Raw genomic sequence first — 22,657 nt, 5'->3', positions numbered from 1 at the left:
CCTCACCAAGAACTAGACAACTATGCTGGCACTCACTGGCACACTAGCAGGAGTTTTTAGGGACTGACTGGTACTGGTCTCAAAACCACTGTACCTCACCAAGAACTAGACAACTATCCTGACACTCACTGGCACACTACCAGGAGTTTCAGGGACAGGCTGGTATTGCTCTCATAACCACCGTGACCCACCAAGAACTAGACAACCATCCTGACACTCACTGGCACACTAGCAGGAGTTTCAGGGACTGACTGGTACTGGTCTCAGAACCACCTTACCTCACCAAGAACTAGACAACTATCCTGGCACTCACTGGCACACTAGCAGGAGTTTCAGGGACTGGCTGGTACTGGTCTCAGAACCACCTTGACTCACATTCGATAATTGTGAGCTATCTAGACATACAAATCATCAGAAACATCCTGACAGTACTTCAATGGTGCTATGTGTTTAAGTCTGTCAGTGTCTACTATTCAGTACAGACATAGTATACATATACAGTATAACCAAATAGTTAAACACATTTCTTATTGAACTAAGAGAACATCTTTTTACTGGTCATGTATCAACATGACACAATCAATGCTTCTTGTGCCAAAGACTAGTACAATGGTCATTCATACAACAAACATCTATTTGTGTATCTAATGACAAATTTATTTATTTGACTTATTTGATTGGTGTTTTACACTGTATTCAAGAATATTTCATGGCAGCCAGCATTATAATGGGAGGAAACCGGGCAGAGCCTAGGGGAAACCCACGACCATCAGCAGGTTGCTGCCAGAACTTCAGTGGGAGAGGAAGCCAGCATGAGCTGGGTGATGACAAGTTACAATTTTTATTTATTTGCAGAACATTTATTTACCATTCATGTATCAAAATGCTGCTACATGTATCAATGCTTTATGCACTATACTACAATGGTCTTTAATACTAAATACATCTTTGTGCGTAGCACCATGTACATGTATATATCTGATGACAAATTACATTTCTTATGAACACATATTTACCATTAATGTATCAATATGTTGCTGCAAGCATCAATGCATCATGGGTACAATGGTCATTAACACTAAATACATCTTTGTGTGTAGCACCATATATATCTGATGACAAATTACATTTCTTACTAATTTACAGAACACTTATGTAATCTTTATGTATCAAAATGCCACTCTGTGCTTTTTGTACTATAGAGCAAAGGTCACTACTACTAAACACATCTTTGTGTAGGACTCCCTGTTAGTGATACTTTATAGTGACAGCAGTAGACAGCACTAAACACAAGTGTTGATATATCATGAGTATATAGTTGTATGTGAGGGCCACAAGTTATCCACATCTTTGTCCAGGACTACTTTTTCCACAGCCTCCACCATGCTCTTCAGATAGTTCTTCTCTGTTGACAACCCTTCAACAGCCTTCGCTATTTTCTTCTCCCTATAAAATTCAGAAAGCATTAAGAAACATTTAGTGTTTTTGTCTCCGATTGATGCCCTATAATCATTTGCACCTGTAAGTGTGAATGTATCAGCCTACACGTACATCTATTTTACAGTCACAACAAATTCATCTGTAGACTCCTGCTTGGATAATGCACACCTCTGATCAACAGTGCCCTGTTTACTACAGTATTTCTTCCCTTGCATGAAGACTTAACGAAAGGTTACAAAGTAGATAATACAAAACTGGTTTTCTCTGCCTGTAAACTTCCACTTCAGTGAAGAATTCTTTCTTTAGGTTTTGGGACTTAAAACACATCTTTGCTGAAATATATTATTGATGAATGCTGAATGACTTACTCAACATCCCCAATAATGGTCTGGACGGTAATTGCAGCTGGAGGTAGGTCGCCTAAACTTGGAGTGAAGTCAAACCTAACACAACACTTCTGAACCTTGGAGATACTGATAAAGTATACTGAAATGCTGAAATAAACAAAATGTGAAACGTACACATGAGACAGACCATTGGAACAAACTACCTTGAACTTGTGTAACTTAAGATTGACCATTACTGTCTTGAGATACGCCAATACTGCATGTCACTGCAAGGATTATTATTACCATGCCTCTATTCTGACAACTACATATTGATCAATGTAGTGACATGTCTACTAGGCAGTGTATTTATTTTATTTATTTATTTATTTGATTACATATATCAAATATATATATATGCTACCAGTGTAGCATGGCTTCTTCAGTCCATATGCCCGGATGTCCCATAAGTGTATATTCTTGGGAACAATGTAAAACAGTGGCTAGGCAGGGTAGCATGACTACTTCAGTCCAAATGCCCAAATGTCCCATAAGTGTATATTCTTGAGAACAGAGTGAAGCATGAATCAAACAATAAAACTATTATAGAAGACACATGCTATGGAAATATTTGCCAGTACTGAATGATGAAAATTTCACCAACTACTTAAAGAATGACAGGTGACCATACCTTGTGCCACACACCTGTACTTGGTGTGTACACTGAACATGTCTCAGGTCCCTCTGTAGAGACTTGCCTATCCATACAGTTTTGGAAATATCCATCAAAAGCTGAAAGGTGGAGAATAGCACGGTTTAGCTGGACATATATGTCCCCAATAAAGCATCAACAGTGAACTGCATTGCTTTCAGTTTGTGCCATAATTGTTGTCAACATGTTTCTCCTGTTATTGTATAAGATGGTGTAAATTTTCTTTCTGAAAATAATTCATCAAGTATTTTTAAAATAGTTAAGAATTTTGAAATAAATCCTTACAAATGTGTAATCTTACAAAGAATGGAAAAAGTCCATGCCTTATCTGTTTTTGGGACACTACAACGTCACTGGTGACACTCTCCATTCATGTATAATCACATTTGAAACAGCTGTTTGTGATGTTGTTGATAGATGAATGGACCAGAGTCACTTTAACATCACAATGTCACTTCGAAAAACCTAAAAAATCATTTTGATTCCATAGGCCAAAATATGGAATCAAAATTTTCTGGGAGTTTCTGGGAGTTACACAGGACACCAGTGGCATATTACAGTCTGATTATTCATTGCTTAACCTACAATCTTTAGTCTAATCAGGTCTAGTATTCTCAAGTTCAAAACGACCAAATTTACACAATGTCCAGTAGTCACCATTTTAACCTTGTTCTCACCTTCGGCAAATCTTTTTTTGTCTCGTAGCATTCCAGAATATCTGCAGACAAGGCTGATGCCACCATGTTGTGAGCCAGTACAAACTCTGGCCTGTCATCGTCTGTGTGGCAATATCAATACATCACAACTTAATAGAGCTAACAAGCACTTTATAATCTCTACAAGGATACATAATGAACAACAAATGAAACTTTATATCTGTTACTTTATGTTCAAAACATACCCACATACACTGTATATAGAACAAAGTGTATTGCTAGTAGCTAAATCTGGTTTAGGGGTGCAATGAGCATACACTAAGCAGAATAAGGCATCCAGGTGCCCTTGGTGCACCCTCCACAGTAAACAGTAGCATGATGACTTTCCATCTGTATTGGGTGGAGCTTGTTCAGTACCTGCCCCCTCTCACATTCAAAACAGCAAGGCATCATTGTCTCACTGACTGCCTAACACTTGTGAACACAGCATTAGGCAACCTGTGCCACTGCTGTATCAACATGGCACACAGCTCTTGAACATCTGCCTTTTCACAAAAGAGTGAGCTGCATGCACCTTGCTTGCTTCACCACACGTGGCTGGATGCGTCAGGTTAGACCTGGGTATAATGTTATTCGCTCATATTAACTGCCTTTTACAAACCATTTTCAACATGATTAATTTCTCCAAATGTGAAGTTTCTTTTTTTGTTCAGTATACATACAAGGCATACACTGAAAATATTAGTAATCAAAACAACACTGATAACTTGGGATAGGACAGATTTGAAATTTGATACTAATGCTGATAAATCATCTTTACCACAAATTTGTTTTAATCTGAACACATATTGGAATCTTACAGCTATACAACATATTAATCTTGTAGTTATCGTTTAACTCTACAAGAGAGCAAAGGTTTAGCTGTGAGTGCATCAGTAGTACATACCAGTGAGAGCCAACTGTACTTTGATGAGGTCTATGAGAGGTGTAGCTAGGTCAGTGCTCTGGTCCTGCCCAAACTCCACCACCACACGGATATAGCCATTCAGGAACAGGAAGCTAGCAGATTGCTCACAGAATTCTACCACAGTCCACTCTACTAAACTGTAACACCATAAAGCCATACTAGATTGATCAGCAATAGATCATGTAATTATTTGAGTCATCATTAAATGTAACACCTATATGCAGACTCACGTTTCGAGCACTTCATATAAAAATAATTTAACACGTATGTGAAATGAATAAATATTTAGTTAAGCTCTGGAAGTTGACCTCCATGATGGAGCTGAGTTGGTGCCATACAAATGTTTTCGGTCGTGACTTTTACACAAAATGTTCTCAGCACTCTAAAGCCCAGCTAACAAACAGGTTCCATACCTACTGGTGCAGAGGTGAAGTCTTTGACAGATTCCTATTTCCTTCCATGACACTATATTACATTATATTTCATATATTTCAGAATATATGATATAACAGGCAGTTAAAATTCTCCAGGAAAGAACTAACCGTTTGTGAGCAATGAACTGGTTTCTCAGCTTGTCTATTTCCTTGTCTATTTCCTCCTCTTCTATTGTCAATTCATTCAATTCCTTATTCAGTTTTATCATCTCCACATTTAAAATCTCATTATTTTCTGTCAGTTGTGTTAAATCCCTGAAAAAGAAACACCACCATTTGTTAACACTGAAAATATTCAAAGCTAGCAACACAAAGAAAACAAAGTGACTATCATATAGCTGATCAACTGCAACTTTCTGATAATCACAACCACATGTACATCGCTGTTATTCATGTACATGAATAAGACAGTCCTGAATTCAAAGAGAATGAACCTAGTTTCAACATGTAACCAGCTAAATGTCAACCAAGAGAGAACACGGTCCAGGGAAAGTGTATGTTTTGTGATATACTAAGTTTAAAATCCAGTAGATCCACTGGTAAGTTTCGTTTTTCAGTGTAACACTACTTGTGTAATGCTAAGTTTATTATTTCAGGAGTTGTAACAGAGACATACTGTACCTGTTCAGGGTGGCCACCTTAGCTTCACATTCATCTTTTCCTGTAAAGTATAGTACAATAAAAATCATAAGGTTTCCATTTTAGAACACACATAAACTCATTATGGTTAAGAAAATGCATCATACACTTTATGTGCACCATAACACTAGCAGCCCTATGTCAAAATCATACATCACTCAACAGGAAAGTCCCTTAGAAAAATCTCACAATACTCACAAGAAAGGAACGGTCACATTATTCACCAGCCATTTGTTCATATGGAGCAGATAAACATGGTCTCCCTATGTTGTTTCCTTTCTGAAAGTGTGTTTGAATTGAATGAAAAAAAGAAACAACTCACCTTTTGTAGCTAGTTCAAGTTGAGCCTGAAGTTGATTTTCCTCACAGAGGCCAGCCTCTGAAGCTGCACAACTACCATCTGTCTCATCCACCTCCTCTGAGGGCTCACAGCTATTGCCCAACTCACTAAACTCAGTTGCCATAGCTGAAGCGACACACACACATCAATGGTCAAAAAAAAAAACATCACAGCTGGTTATACTAACATAGTGCATAAGATACTTAGTGAATCAAACTGAAGCACATTGAACCCTTCATCTTCATTTTACCAAAATTTGAAGTGCTTCAATGAACCAGTCACAACTTCATACAAAAATTCTCTTCAATGAAGCCTGAATATGACAGGCAATAATTTCTCATCATGTGTAGATTTCCTGACATGTGACTATTTTCCCACCAAATGTAAGATAAAAAAAAATCTCCAAGGAACTATAAAAAAATAAACAAAACCAAATTTTCACAAAAACATGGAATCTTCAGCTGAAACTAAAAGTTTAGAGGCAAAATGTATGAAGTAACACGGCATTATTATTGTTTCATCATGGATGCTCGGTAAACTGATATCAGTAGAAAACATTTCCTTTCGTTTCTGGAACAAGATAATGAAAAGCTGTTGCTGGTAATCAAAATACTGTCAGTTTTTATATGAAGAACCCCCTCAAAAGATCACTGCTTGTAAAATGCTAGAGCTATATGTGTCTGGTGTAACTAACACTATTTACATGTATGCCAGTGTAAACCCAGCCCCTTTTACAACCAACTAGCTCATGTTCACCTGCGTCAAGGTAACCAACCTTCATCAATAGTCTGCAGTAACATGTCTGCAGACTGACACTTATCCTCGACTTCCTGCAATGCTTCAGACATCCTGACTTTGTTGGCCTACAATATCAAAATACAAACTTCACATGCTTGACATCTTCTAGACAGAAAAAGAGGAATCCAAAAGAGTGAAAACATGTAAGACACACTGCCAATACAAGTAGCCTAACTAACCATAACTTTCGTCCATAACTACCTTGCCCATTATCATGATTCTGAGAGTTGTATTAATTTTAGCCGGATATTTTGAGGTTTGCTTTGAACATGGGATGATATTCTACTGGCAAATTAGTTACAGCCAAAAGTTACAGCCAAAAGTTACAGCCAAAAAAAATAATATTCTGTTACATTTATTTGTCTCTAAAAATGCACTTTTGTGGGTGAAATTTTAAGGTGTTATTTAGGGTAACTTCATCAATATGCTATTTCCATCTGCTTAATATTTCTATCTCTTTGATGGAAATATTGTATTTCACCTTAAGTTTGCCATTTTCAAATTGACACACTTTACTTAATTCTGATTGATTCATCTACATTATAGGGCTACTCTTAGTTCTTGTGAAGCTTGATTAATTTCTTATAGGATAAACATAAATGTTGGTGTAAAAAGTATAATTTTAAGGCCCTTATGTGCCTAAAGGCCTCGATAAATAAATTACATGCAATGCTTTTAATATCTGAGAGAGCATACAGATGATTTTCCACTTTAATTTTGATACCCTCCACCCTACACTCAAAAAAGATTAATTCCACCAGTAATACAAGTTAAATTAATGTGGGGTAATTTCTAACCCAAACTGATGTTCCACATGTGCACAGCAATGAGGCTCACCTGTAGAGCAGCGTTCTCCCCCACAAGCCATCTTAGTTTGCTCTCTTTGCCCATCAGCTTGGCCTTCTTCCTACAAGCTGACCAGCACGATAGCGACTGCCTCTTGATCTCCTCAAACTAACACAAAACAAACAATGCCTTTACTTTCTCACTACTTTCTTCCCCAGCATATGCAATACAGTTTCATGTGTGCAAGGGTTGAATCAGGTATCAAGAAAGAAGAAATGCCCCCAGAAGGAAACCATAACAGCGTCTAAAGTAACTCATTAACCTATCAATAAAAAGCCACGGACAAGCACTCATAATCACTTACTTAGCCAAAGACAAGCAGTCGCACCAAACCTGAAGACACCAGTGTAGAAAATACTCTTTATGCTGAGATATCCCTAATACTGATCATTAAAAATACTGTTATACATGTTCTTATGACACCACCACCACTTTTTCAAAATCTGTCATTCTGATTTATTTGTCTGTCAGTTTGGGTGTCACATAATGGTGTTCAGGCCGTTGCTGTAGGTTCTCAGACTTACCTCCTCCTTTGACTGGACGATGTATTGAAAAACATCCGGACTGTTGTCTTCTATATCCTGCTCTAGTTCTCTCATTATTGATAAAAGTCTACACAAACAAGACATAAAAATAGTGAGAATCCGCCATAATACCATAAAAGAGAATACTACAGTATAACTAGGACAAAATACAATGACCAGTCTTGTTAGTTTACTTAGTTCTGAGGCCCTTCCTGTCTAACAGTACATGGTTGTAACTTGGTTCTATTTCTAGGAGTAAAGGAAAATTTAATTTTTACTTTTCATCTACAACTGAATCATTATAGCAGCATTAATAATATCTAAAAAAAAGTTAGCAATAAAAATTACCTATTTCTGATGTATTAATAAATACAGTACTAATGCATGTCCCTCTCATAACTTAGAATTACTTTATACATGTATACATCTAGTTCCATGGCTTTCCAGGTGTAAAAGTAATAACTCTTTCCTACATTATATGTTACACTCATATCTAACAGTTTACACTAACTTTGTTCTATCATAACAGAGTAGAAGGTAGAGCTAGATGTAGGCTGCTTTGTCCACACTTCTCACTCAGCAACAGTAGATAGAGATGTATACTACTTTGTGTCTATCTCCATCCCCACCTCAAAACCCCTCACTCCAAATCTCAGCTGTAACTGTAAAGGTTTACCTGGTCCTTTGGCTCTCCATTTCTTCCACTGCTGTCTCTACCATCAATACCTCTGCTCTGTCAATAAGCACCTTGTCTAGGATCTCACTCAAGCTCAGGTCTTCCACATGACACTAAACAATCAAGGACACTTTATCATTCATCACAGTCATGTATTTATTCACTTCATTGAGACACACAAGAATATGGCACTTGTATAAACTGATTAATGTATAATGATTTATGAGTGGAAGAAACAAAACATAGAATGTGGGAAGGTACTGCCCTTCACCAGGAACACGACAACCATCCAGACTTAATGCTGTAAAGAAACCAACGATACAGGATTTAGGCATAGTTCATTTAATGTGAAATCCCCCTTCTTAATGTGAACTGTCTTCATCATGATAGGATTGACACCTAAACACCAGTCTATTCGATGCCATGCAAATCAGGCCATAAAGCAAGTTATGCTTAAAGATCTTGTGTATTATGAAACTAATTATCAGAATGTCACAAGATACATGAACAAAATGGAAATGTGAAAAATGTGATCAACAAATGAATTGCACATCTACGGTAGCTGCTCTGATAGAAAGCTATCAGTATATCACAAGTATTCTTTTACACTAGGAACATACACTACAAGTACAAGGACATAGAAGTAGGACAAACACAAAAATACAGAGCTTGAAAACATCATAGTCACCTGAGGTGGAGCGAAGCTGCTCCTGCGCCCTGTGGCAGACCAGTCCATACATGTGGTGATACAGACCATCTGCATGAACTGTTCAGCTGTACAAGGAGCTTTGCTGAGGTACGGCTCTGTCTGCTGGAAACAGAATCACCAAGACTATCTCATTTACACTGTAAATACGAGATACCACAATTTATATGACATAAAATACTACATCTACTTAGAATAAAAAACAGTAAAAAAAAAAAAGAAAAAAAAAAAGAACAACTGATATACAGGTTTTCTTGTTGCCTGAGGTATGTACCTAGTACTTGAGTACAATTACATGGCTGAGTCTGCATAAGGTTTTTTATCCATGGTTACGAAAATTACTTGAAAATTTGCAGAAACAATGTAGGTACAGACAAATGCACCTATAGATGGACACACTGACATTAAACCATGACCTATCTAACAGGGTCAAATAAACAGCTTTATGGTCGAGTGATCACTGGTTAATCACGTTCATACATGACATCAATCTGTCAGTGTTAGTTATCAGATCATACAGTCAAGAGAATAAATACAAAGGTACAATGCTAAACATGCAGACTAACATACTTGTACTTGACTTGTCAATGACTTTCAGTATTTTTATACTCAGACTCATCACCTTGTTATTGTGGCTTTATACCCTGATTCTTTCCCTTTTTTACAGTATTCCTATACTCACTGACCCTGTTACAATATTTTTATACTAACTGACTCTTCACCATGTTACAGTATTTTTGTCCTCAAAGACTCTTCATCTTGTTGCAATATTTTATACTCACTGGCTTCACATTGTTACAGTATTTTTATACTAACTGACAATTCGCCTTGCTACAGTATTTTTATACTCACCGACTCTTCACCTTGTTATAGTAATTTTATACTCACTGACTTCACCGTGTTACAGTGTTTGTATCCTCACACACTCTTCACCTTTTTACAGTATTTCTATAATCACTGACTCTTCACCTTGTTACAGCATTTGTATATTCACAGACTTCACCTTGTTACAGTATTTTTCTTCACCCGTAAATATTACCATTGCCTTTAAGTGAAATAATATCTCAAGTGATAAGCATAACAATATAAGCTCTTTCCAGGCTGTAGAATTTCTTATTGGATGATCTTGTAGTTTTGCTCATGTCACCATCATGATAACAAGACAAAATCTGTGGACTTACCAGAAATGAGAACGAGGAGAGGTTCTGGCAGCTTGTGTTCTCGCGTCTCATGGATACATTTGCCCTACCACCCTGGGAACACTGCAGAATAGACACATCCATGATGGATTTGTCTCCCCTTGGCTTTGACAACCCTGCAGTCTCCACAGGTGCAGTGTCAGTGGTAGCCTCTGTAACAAGAACACTGTTTGTCTGCTCAAGCAGGTCACACATCCCAGATAGCTGTACACTTTCCTGTTTTCCTCCCCTGCGGAGTGAGAACTGTTTTAACATGTCACAACTATTTTCTGTCAGCAAACAGTCGCCATCAGTCTTTTGAGTGAAGGTGGCATATGACAATTTTATTGTTCTTTCTGGTGCTGTATTTCCATCAGAGACAACACCATCAACATCCTCGGGACCAGGATTCTGACCATCTGTCACATGGTCTGACTGCACATTAAAGGGAGGTAACATGGGCTCCATATCTGGCATCTTTTTCTGGGGCGTAGTTTCTGGGGAGTCTGAGAGAGCACACAGCTCAGGCTCAAGCTCATTCATGATATCTGGCATGTCTGGTGATAAAAAATAACTTATACTCAATATCATTTTCAGTATGACAGATAAACTGTTTAAAGCTTATACATGATAAAGCACCTGATTGAACTTGTGAATTCATCAACATAATCGCGGGTTAGCAATCATAGAATAGTTTTTCACTGCCCAAGTCCAGATCACTATCACCTTTACCATTGTAAGGCAGTTTCCTGTTCAAATCAATCACTTGCTGGCTTGAATTAATCTATATATTAAATTACATAACAGTGTGAAGACAAGAATTAGTTGCAAATGTGGTCTTCAATATTTGTTTTGATTTTCCTTTAAATACACAAAGACACTTAAAAATGAAAGACCCAAAAACATAATTTTGTATGTTGGGTATTTGGGATCACCTCTTTGTACATATTGTCTTTGCCTAATGTTATTTAGATCATTGCTATGCAACGATGTTACATACCAAGAGGTTGTTTGCCCACCAAACACATACCAAAATAATTTCAAATACACTGTACCCATTTCTTTTAAAAGAAAAAATCAGAAACAAAAATATTAAAGAGCATAGTGGCAAATAAGTTTTCATTCTCTGTCATCTGATTGAGGCATCATTGTTACGCTTTCTTCTCCTGTAAGTAGGAGGTTTTATCTGGTACTTCCAAGCTACGCTCAGTTTTCCTTGGTAGTTAAGCTTTGATCTGTGTTAAATAAGGTATACCTAAGTACAGCAAAAAATACCAGCCAAGTACACAAGTAAATAAAGATAACCCACAGGACTGGATAATCCAACTTAAGTCAGACTTAAACTTGACTTAAACGGCTTGTGATTATGGGGCTTGGCAAATATTTACTAAGAGCATCATAAAATAAATGAAGGCGTGGAGTGAGGTAAACTTACCTTCCTCAGAATCAGTACTGCTTTGTTTTCTGGTCCTATGTTGGTTTACTGCTTCAGACTCTGCTGCTATGGCCTCATGGAGCAATGCCTGTGAAATGGCATTTGCAGATTTAGCTACATCTTCATCATGCTTATCAATACAATCTGATGTTTCACCTAAGTTTGTATTAGAGGACTTCTTCCCAGCATCCTCTGTGTGACATTTGAGTTCACTTATTGGTGTCGTTTGGACATCTTCATTGCCCGAGCTAACTGTACAATCACGTTCTGTTGCAGGTATAGGCTTGATTATGTTATCCATTCGTGTCTCACTTGTGCCAGCAACAGGACCAGGTCCATCTGGCACATGTGAAATCTGTTCTTCTGCTTTCCTCAAGTTCCCAAACACTAAACTGCAATTCTTTGGATCCTGCTTCAAAGAATTTAATTTTTTATTGAGGTAACTCAGATTTGAAGGTATTTTTGTCTGACCCAATAAACGCTGCACCTTTTCAGGTGGGTACAGTGATGGTTCACAACTTTGTCTTCCCAGTGGAAAAGTTCTCTTCCCTAGTACACAACTGACTGTGTTAAACTTGTTGTCTAGTGTGGACGAGTAGACACATCTGTAACCTTGAAGTTTAGGTTCAGAGGACGATTTACATGACTTTTCCACTTTTAGGCTACTTTCTGAGCTTTTACCCAAGTTTATTTCCCCATTATAATTTGTCATTTTCATTTCTGAATGGCTTTCCACTCCAGTGCTTTGTTCTCCAAGACACCTGTCAACAATGATACTGCCATGGATCTGTTCTTGGTTATCCTCAAGGATTGGTTTGTCGACAACAATATTGCCATGACAAGTTGTCATTTCCATCCTAGCATCATTTTCCTGTCCTGAATATCTTTGGGTAACATCTGAAGGTTGCATCCCATCTTTTGTGCTGTCCTCAACAAACGGCATGTCAACAACAATGTTACCCTGAGAAGTCGTCATTTCCATCCCAGCATCACTTTCCTGTCCTGAATATCTTTGGGTAACATCTGAAGGTTGCATCCCATCTTTTGCATTATCCTTAACAAATGGTCTGTCAACAACAATGTTACCCTGACAAGTTGTCATTTCCATCCTAGCATCATTTTCTTGTCCTGAATATCTTTGGGTCACATCTGAAGGTTGCATCCCATCTTTTGTGCTGTCCTCAACAAATGGCATGTCAACAACAATGTTACCCTGACAAGTCGTCATTTCCATCCCAGCATCACTTTCCTGTCCTGAATATCTTTGGGTAACATCTGAAGGTTGCATCCCATCTTTTGCATTATCCTTAACGAATGGTCTGTCAACAACAATGTTACCTTGACAAGTTGTCATTTCCATCCTAGCATCATTTTCTTGTCCTGAATATCTTTGGGTCACATCTGAAGGTTGCATCCCATCTTTTGTGCTGTCCTCAACAAATGGCATGTCAACAACAATGTTACCCTGACAAGTCGTCATTTCCATCCCAGCATCACTTTCCTGTCCTGAATATCTTTGGGTAACATCTGAAGGCTGCATGCCATCTTTTGCATTATCCTTAATGAATGGTCTGTCAACAACAATGTTACCCTGACAAGTTGTCATTTCCATCCTAGCATCACTGTCCTGTCCTGAATATCTTTGGGTCACATCTGAAGGTTGCATCCCATCTTTTGAATTATCCTTAACGAATGGTCTGTCAACAACAATGTTACCCTGACAAGTTGTCATTTCCATCCTAGCATCACTTTCCTGTCCTGAATATCTTTGGGTAACATCTGAAGGTTGCATCCCATCTTTTGAATTATCCTTAACAAATGGTCTGTCAACAACAATGTTACCCTGACAAGTTGTCATTTCCATCCCAGCATCACTGTCCTGTCCTGAATATCTTTGGGTAACATCTGAAGGTTGCATCCCATCTTTTGCATTATCCTTAACGAATGGTCTGTCAACAACAATGTTACCCTGACAAGTTGTCATTTCCATCCCAGCATCACTGTCCTGTCCTGAATATCTTTGGGTCACATCTGAAGGTTGCATCCCATCTTTTGAATTATCCTTAACGAATGGTCTGTCAACAACAATGTTACCCTGACAAGTTGTCATTTCCATCCCAGCATCACTTTCCTGTCCTGAATATCTTTGGGTAACATCTGAAGGTTGCATCCCATCTTTTGCATTATCCTTAACGAATGGTCTGTCAACAACAATGTTACCCTGACAAGTTGTCATTTCCATCCCAGCATCATTTTCCTGTCCTGAATATCTTTGTGTAACATCTGAAGGTTGCATCCCATCTTTTGCATTATCCTTAACAAATGGTCTGTCAACAACAATGTTACCCTGACAAGTTGTCATTTCCATCCCAGCATCATTTTCCTGTCCTGAATATCTTTGGGTAACATCTGAAAGTTGCATCCCATCTTTTGCATTATCCATAACGAATGGTCTGTCAACAACAATGTTACCCTGACAAGTTGTCATTTCCATCCCAGCATCACTTTCCCGTCCTGAATATCTTTGGGTAACATCTGAAGGTTGCATCCCATCTTTTGCATTATCCATAACGAATGGTCTGTCAACAACAATGTTACCTTGACAAGTTGTCATTTCCATCCCAGCATCACTGTCCTGTCCTGAATATCTTTGGGTAACATCTGTAGGTTGCATCCCATCTTTTGAACTATCCTTAACGAATGGTCTGTCAAAAGCAATGTTGCCATGACAAATTGTCATTTCCATCCCAGCATCACTGTCCTGTCCTGAACATCTATGTGTAACATCCATGTCTTTCATGGTGTGTTTTGTGTTTTGCTCTGAAAGAAATTTGTCAACAATGTTGCCATGGCAAGTTGTCATTTCCATTTCAGCATCACTTTCCTGCCCTGAAAATCTTTGGGTGACATCAGTATGTTTCATTCCATGTTTTGGGATTTTTATTTGATATTTGATTACATTTGATATGTTGATTTCTCCACTTAAGCTTTCTGTTGCTATAACTGCATTTGCTTCCTGTCCAGCACTTTGAACTTTCACCAAGTGGTTAATGTTTTGTCCTTGGATGCTTTTGTCAACGATGATGTTGCCATGGCAAGTTGTCATTTCCATTCCTGCATTACTTTCCAGACCTGAAAATCTTTGGGTAACATCAGTGCATTGCATTCCATGTCTTGAGTTGTCCCCAAATAATGGTTTGTGAACAAAAATGCTGCCATGGCAAGCTGTCATTTCCATTCCTCCATCACTTTCCAGTCCTGAAAATCTCTGAGTAAAATCAGTGGGATTTCTCATTTGTTCAACATCTCTGTCAACAGCAAAATTGCCGTGGCACATGGTCATTTCCATAGCTGCCTCATTTTCCAGTCCTGAAAATCTTTGGGTCATATCAGTGAATTTCATTTCATGTTTAGAGTTTTCCCCAAATATATGATTATCAACAACAATGTTGCCATGGCACACGGTCATTTCCATTCCTGCCTCGCTTTCAGTTCCCGAAAATCTTTGAGTAATGTCCAAAGTTTTCAGGACATTATTAGTTTTTTCCTCAGCCAAAAAGTTTGGTTCTCTGTGATCATAACCATCCTTCGTTTCCCTGGGTACGGAGAACTGGAGACAACCCACAAACATGTTTTCTTTATCCTCAACTGGTTTATGTTTCCCTGCAAATTTCCTGCATCTTAATGTGGCAAATTCTGCTGAGGTCATCTTGTGGCCTGGGTTGTGGTCTTCTGGAGAAGAGTTCTCCGAAGATTCCTGCAGAGTTCCTAGATGTGTCATAAATCCCCTGGGACGAGTGGTAGTGCTATCACTTATCATGGGGTTTGTGGACGTTTTACCTCCCAGTTTCTGTAGAAACCGTTTGATGTCATATTTCTTCACCATTTCATCTGTGCTAGTTTGTGTATTACAAATCAACTGCTGGCTCCTGTGTGCTGTAATCTCTGCAAACTGCTCACTGGTATGGGGATAGCATTTCAGGTTCTTAGCTGCAAAAGTTTCATGGCACATCAAGTCTCTGGCAGGAGCACCTGCTGACTTATGTCTTGGCACCAACTCTTCAACACCCAAGCCTGCCTTATCAGCAGACACTGGGCTTGAAAGGTACTTGTTTAATGAAGTGTTAATTATAGTGGACACATCACCTTGATCTGATGTATTATAAATTCCTCTACTGAGGCTCTGAAGAAACCCCTGCTCAGAGACAGATCTGAAATAAAAGTCAGAAAAAAAATAAAAATACATCAGAAATGTACATGTAGCACGACGTTTCAGTGCATCATTTGCATGACTTAAAGATTTAGGTAACTATCTTCTTGCTTGAAAGGTTTTATTTCCACCTTATTCAATATATCTGGCACATAGCAATGAGAAAGATGTAATGGCTAGAAGAAAGGACATGGTGCAACATTCAAAATTGATGATCTTTTCAAATTTCTGTTCAAAAAGGCATGAGTTAAATAGCGTTTGGGCCATTAATGGGACTTACTCTGGCGGTTGTTTGACAGGGGATACCTTTCTCAACGTCTTCAGGAAAGCCACCATATCCACTTTTTTGGGAGGGCTGTCAGAGACTTGCTCCAGGTTATCAGCAGCTGACCTCAGGGATTGGATGAAAGTAGTCATGTCCACTGTTGCACCTGGCTGGTCTGGCTCAGAGCTGGCATGGGGGCTGCTAGACTGAGACAACAGGCTAGACCCATCAGGGTCTTTGGGGAAGGGTAGTTCCTTAACCTGTTAACACGAGGCACATTTCAACAATAATCTCAAACTTAATAAAACTTTATTTCTTTTCTATTACAACTTTGGGAACCAACAACTGGACAGAAGGCTGCTTTTCTAGATTTGGTGTTAAACTAACATAGGCCACTTTAATGGCCACACAAACATTGTCAACCACTTATTACCTCTAAGGCCCCATTTAAGGCTTGGAACGGTTTAAATTTATGGGCAAACTCATATGTAGACTAGTGACCAAATAAACAGGTCTGTATTTCTGTCTATGTTACTTTCATGTCTAAACAGTTCTGTTGCACTAAAAGCAGATGACATGAATCAATAGGTTCTTACACGTCAGCACACCACGGGTACAATAAAACGAAATAATCAAGTTTTGTTTTAGGTTTAAAAGTTGTGTCGAGTGTGCCAAGGCGCATCAAGCGATTCTGTGGTGTGTGTAATGCAAACAACACAAACACAGACTAGCAGCGTACAAACCTCATGGGTGTCATCCAACAGTTGATTACAAAGAGAGCCTGTCAGAAGCTTGTCCAGACCTGTTTAACCATGAAAAAGATAATACAACCACTTGCATTCAAATGCAAACATGGCATAAAACAATGATTAGGTCACCCCTTGTATCCCTGAGATTCTTAAGACAAAATCTGAGCACCAACTGCACACACAAAGAAAGAGTAAAGTCACATCATAAACTCTTTACAATAAACTATTAACCGGTCAACTTTCACTTTAAACAGGCTGCAATGTATACCTTGGTAAAACTATCACAATATAGCAACAACAATACTAGACATATACATGGCATATTCAAGGATTTGAGGCCATGCCAATTGATTTGCAAGTGTACTACTGACAAAAAGTCATTTTATTATGTGAATGTTTGCAGCTGCACTGCCTAACCATGAATGAATTTCCAAAAGAAAATTCATGATCAAATATGCGGTACGGGGATGTGTGGTACAGGGACAAGTATGCACACCTGGGCACACCCAGGAATACAACAGGTGTTAACCATGGTCTCAGGAGATTACAAAGTGCTTATATAACCAAGTGTAATAGCAAAATGACTACCTTCCAATACAGCCCATAGAATTTGATAAAATACAGCCAGTTATAATCTCACCTCCAAGTTATCTACAAAGGTTTTTAAACCAAGAACTAAAATAATAATTAAGAAGGTTACCTGATATATGACTGCCAGCATCATTCACACTAACCCCATTCTCCTCTTTCTCAACATCTGAAAGTTTGAGGGTTTTAAAGGTCAATAATCTGATACATTTCAAGTCCTTGGAATATCACTTTACACTTTAGACAACAACTTACTTCAGATCAAATAGTTGAGTACAACGTTAAACCCCAAGCACTCACTCACTCACTCAGATCAAATATGTTCTGGATGACCATAAAAACCTAACTAGAATGCCCCCATATCCTTGTGGTTATGTGTAATGTTATATATGTGAACTGGCCATAAAATCTAACTAGAATACCCCCTTCTCTTTTTGGTTAAGTGTGTATATGTGAAAAGACATGCATGAGATGGACTTGAACACAGAGGTCAAATGGTTTGGTCATTCCCTCATTTCTAACAATTAAAGAGAAAAATGATGACTACTGAGCCCAGGGCATCACAGAGATGACTTTGAATGTAAATGGGCTATAAATGTAAATATTCATCAGTTCAAACACCTAAATGACTGTTTGTTGTACTTAATCACTCCCATGAAGTCTTACAATGCCTCTGAATGGAATCTAATACAATTCACACCTTTAAATCAGATGACATTAGTTTTTGTCAAGGTCATCAATCTGAAGAGCTTGAACTTCCAACATTTTATTTATTTGTTTATTTATTTGATTGGTGTTTTACGCCGTACTCAAGAATATTTCACTTATACGACGGCGGCCAGCATTATGGTTGGTGGAAACCGGGCACAGCCCGGGGGAAACCCAGCAGGTCGCTGGCAGACCTTCCCACGTATGGCCGGAGAGGAAGCCAGCATGAGCTGGACTTGAACTCACAGTGACCGCATTGGTGAGAGACTCCTGGGTCATTACTCTGCGCTAGTGCGCTAACCAACTGAGCCAAGGAGGCCCCTCCAACATTTTAGAACACACTGTGTATGCATTGGTGAGACGGTTAAGACACGCTGTGCTACCAAACTAAACACTGGGCCAAATGGTTCACTGGGTTAAATAATATGGAGTGTCGCGTTTAGTTGTAAATTTACATCTGCAGCTTTAAATGTATTATGTTACTTTTTTTTTAAAACAAAAAAAAAAAACTGTCAAACATACAAAAACAAAAGTATTTTTATTACTTTTTTTGGCCACATTTTAAGCTAAGCAAACTCTGCACTGAAAGAGAGCACATTTATTTATAAACTTACAAGTATTTTCCAGGATACCTAGGTCAGGTGTGTTGTGGATGTCCTTGGCAAACTCTCTGAAAAGAAACAGCACACTTAGTACAAACATAAATTTTGATATCAAATCACATTAATTCACAAAGGTGAAGTGTGTATTTCCAACAATACAATAAGGCTTATGTTTATAATTCTGAAGTTTCCAGTTGACACTACCTTAGAGCTACTCACAAAATCTGGTAGGTGTCTGCAAAGCTGACTCTCCTGGACCGAGACTGGCGTGACATACGATTGTCATCCACCTGTTAATACATATATACAACATCTTACAGGGGATACAATATACAGGTACATTCAGGTGATAAAATGCCTGCCACAAACCGTATGAAGTGCTGTATACGCCAAAATAATACATCAGATAACATTTGCAATGGCACAGGCCATACCTGATTCAAGACATCACAGACAAATATTACAACAGCTGATATTCAGAGTATCATACTTACCTGGGCATTTGGGTCCAAGTCTCCTAGTGCATTGTTACGGCTTGGAGACTTCAAAATCTACAAAAGACAAAACTGGACAATAAATCCCAAGACCTTTTACTTTCAAACTAAAATATGTGCAAAAGTTTCATGAATTACCAGGGTTAAATTAGAAAAAATGTTATTTTTGCACAAATGCACCCAGTCTGACAATGTGGCTGCACTCTGGTAAACTATTTTCACTGCACTGGCTAAAAGGTGGGTGCATAGGTGCTCATGTTGCCTAACCTTATATTTGAACCCTTAATTACCTCTTCTATAAATACATCAAAAATTATTTGATAAAATGATTCAACAGTGTACCTTCTAATTTATAGTTATACGTGTATGGTGTTTGAAATTATTTGACAATCACTCAGTGACTGTTAACATACAGTACTGATTTTCATGAGAAACGATCTCCAAGTGAAATAGAAACTCTTGTACTGGTCATCACTTAAGATGAGAAACTTAACGCTCCATGATTTAAGAAAATTTAAAACAAATGAAATGACCAAGTGGTACCAGTACCGTCATGAAATTAAAATTTTTTTTTTTTTTGAAAGGTACATGTAGCTCAGTCAAACAAAGCTGTTCTTCCACAAGGCCACAAAGAAAACAATATATAGAAACAAAAGTTATAAAGTGACTAAGGACAAACATTGACTACCAACCCTGACACTACCCCAACCAACAAGACGGACATGGTAGTAGGAGACAGCCCATTACCGAATGTTTTGCGACCTCACCCCCACCTTTTTAGCTGGAAACCCCTACACACATGTACAAAGCACAAACCAAGAGAGTGTGCAAATTGCCTCATAATACTGAGCCAGCTGCTCACATAATACAGCCTGGTTTTGGGGTCTTTCTTAGCATGAATTGTTCAGTACCAGCCGCCCACACATTTGTTGTGTGTACCATGTGTACATGTGCAAAAGTAAGTACATGTACTTACTGAGGACCGTCTGTTGGATTTCCTTTTCTTTGGCTTCAGGCTAAAACAGAGGAAACTTTTAGTAACAAATGCGGCATGTGAAATATGACTTCATTTGCTTGCTAACCATTTTGGCATTACTATGTTCTAATGTTATAACTCCCACACAACAACAACCGTAAGGCATTCTCATAATTCAGAAATTCCAGTGATCCATAGCTTACATAAAAGTCAGTCATGGGTATCATATTGCATTGGAGGCAAAAGTATAACTATTTCATCTTTCTCATGTTATTTGAATTCAAGACACCTAATTGGTTAAACCCACATGTAACTGTCTATTATGCAAAGGGTAAAGAATCTGCAACAAAGATGCCAAGTGAAATTCCCTAGTTTGTTTAAAAAAAAGAAAAACAGCACCCTTACCGAAACACATGGTTTTCTGTTTCATCGATAGGCTCCATAATTTACAGTTCCCATTCACATCACTACAAAAGACATGTATACAGAATAAACATACATGTAGGTGGAATTAACACATTAATGATGCTTTGTGCATTGTGTATATGGTTAGAGGAAATGGAACAAGCTGTCAATCTTTTGAATTACTGGCAAACTTCTTCACCTTTTGACCACTAAAGCACCTTTTGAGGTGGAAATTATGCATACAATTTTATGAAAATGACACCTAAGATGATTTGCTTGTATCACCAATAACGGAAGCATTATAAAACTGTGCAGATTATTTTTCTAGACTCCATAGTTCTCTCAGAATGTTTCAAAATATTGGTAGTGGTGGTGGTTGAAACGGTAAAAGAATTAGGGTACATCAGAGAGCACCTGACATGTTATTTCCACTATGTGCACGACAAAAATATTAGAGAGAGAGCCAATAATGAATCTTTCTAATTTAAAACACATTTTATTCTTGAATTATCTTAATTCTTTATGATTCAATTTTTATTTCTTTATTTACTTGTTTTAAAGCTGTATTTAAAAATTGTCTACTCATAGTTCAGCAGTTTTAATTTTACTCAGTTCATTTTATTTTTGTGTGTTTATATGTTGTGTATAAATAGTGAAAGGAGCATTCAGCTGAGGAAGTCAGGAGAACAAAATACGAGTCAAACATGTGTTATGTGCAAAAGACTAGTGAATCATATTTATCGACAGATTCATGGTCTTTTGTGCAATTTTATCTCATTGCTTGGCATATACAAGTGGTAATTCCAAGACACATGTATCTCACTTTTGTGCCCTACTCACAAATGTCATCATGTCATCATGTTACACGTGCAGCTATTGTTTTTGAGCGCGGCATGTGCACCTGTGGTTGACGTTTTGGTGGTGAAAAAATGACTCACAGTCAAAGCGTCAATTTCTTGTCATTCTAAAAGCATTTGGCAATTCACAGCTTCTACTTCACAGAAGACTAAGCTTTCCAAACAACATTGTTGTCCAATGTAATAATCAGTTGTATGCGTTGTCAGGTCTAAGGATGGTAGAGGTCTGCATATCAGTAAATATAAGCCATCTTTAGAAGGAAGGTGAGGTCACCAAAATTGTAGCACATGTATTTGTGTTGGCCTGTACGTTCGCAGGAGACATAACAATAGGGCCTGAGGCGCAGAACTCTAGTACTACTCCAGAATATCAAAACTGAACCTTGTATAGTTCTACCGTAGTGTTAGCAAAGGTATAGAGCAATGTTGAGCTAGAATACATGTAGGAATAATCCGAGCATAAGTCTGATGGAGCGGCTTCCATCAGGTATAAGCATAGCGATGTGGTAGGGCTAGGCTGGTATAAATAAAAGGTTTGTCCTAGAATTGTGCTAACGAGGGGGAAGATTGGCTGTGACAGGACATCGCCCGTCATAGTACCAGGCAGTGTACTATGATATTGTCCTTGAGATGATGAGAACCGGGCACGGGGAAGGGCGGAGATTTCTGAATGGAGATCAAATTCTTAACACGCCTTTGTTTTGCGTTGTTTTGCTGCGACTTATACTGTTATAATGACATCCAACGAACACGAAACAGTGAGTGAGTTTACCGTACTGTGTGTTGTGAGTTTTTTTGGATTATGTAAAAGTAAAAATAGCAATGAGGCTTCGTTAATGGTGCGAGAAAGCATATCATACCTTATGCATGCTGAAATTTTTGTGTAAAGCTGTCAGTTTGCAATACAATCAAATCTACTGTCTTTAAAACCGCTTTCAAAAATGGCGGCTTCTGCATTGCGCACGCGCACTTACAAGCGAAAGTCGGCCCTGAACATGTATATTCCTCCTCAGTTCTTGTTTGCAAACAAGTAGGTTTTGAAACTATTGCGAAAGTGAAGTTTTGCGCAATTATATATAGGAATAAAGTATGTCCCTCAGCATATAATTGCAATAGCAAGTCAAGC

At 38.2% G+C, this 22,657-nt stretch overlaps 1 protein-coding gene across 1 annotated transcript; it reads right to left on the bottom strand.

Annotated features, from left to right (window-relative positions):
* Window positions 1–172: 172 nt before the first annotated feature.
* Window positions 173–22,466, bottom strand: LOC135467857 (uncharacterized). The gene is made up of 24 exons (XM_064745754.1): window positions 22,392–22,466; window positions 20,675–20,736; window positions 20,270–20,309; window positions 19,294–19,350; window positions 19,019–19,089; window positions 18,812–18,867; window positions 17,602–17,658; window positions 16,896–16,954; window positions 16,168–16,412; window positions 11,678–15,888; window positions 10,246–10,799; window positions 9,047–9,169; window positions 8,359–8,471; window positions 7,683–7,770; window positions 7,150–7,266; window positions 6,290–6,377; window positions 5,497–5,640; window positions 5,157–5,196; window positions 4,644–4,790; window positions 4,081–4,238; window positions 3,156–3,256; window positions 2,458–2,558; window positions 1,809–1,934; window positions 173–1,446 (listed from the first exon to the last, which is right to left on the bottom strand). The coding sequence occupies exons 2-24, from the start codon at window positions 20,710–20,712 to the stop codon at window positions 1,305–1,307; spliced, it is 6,876 nt and encodes a 2,291-aa protein (XP_064601824.1). The 5' UTR covers window positions 20,713–20,736; window positions 22,392–22,466; the 3' UTR covers window positions 173–1,304.
* Between the last annotated feature and the right edge of the window lie 191 nt (window positions 22,467–22,657).

The sequence above is a fragment of the Liolophura sinensis genome, chromosome 6 (assembly GCF_032854445.1).
Source record: "Liolophura sinensis isolate JHLJ2023 chromosome 6, CUHK_Ljap_v2, whole genome shotgun sequence".
In the NCBI taxonomy this organism is placed as follows: domain Eukaryota; kingdom Metazoa; phylum Mollusca; class Polyplacophora; order Chitonida; family Chitonidae; genus Liolophura; species Liolophura sinensis.
Note: the sequence above shows the minus strand (reverse complement) of the source record. Positions and strands in the feature narration are given on the sequence as shown.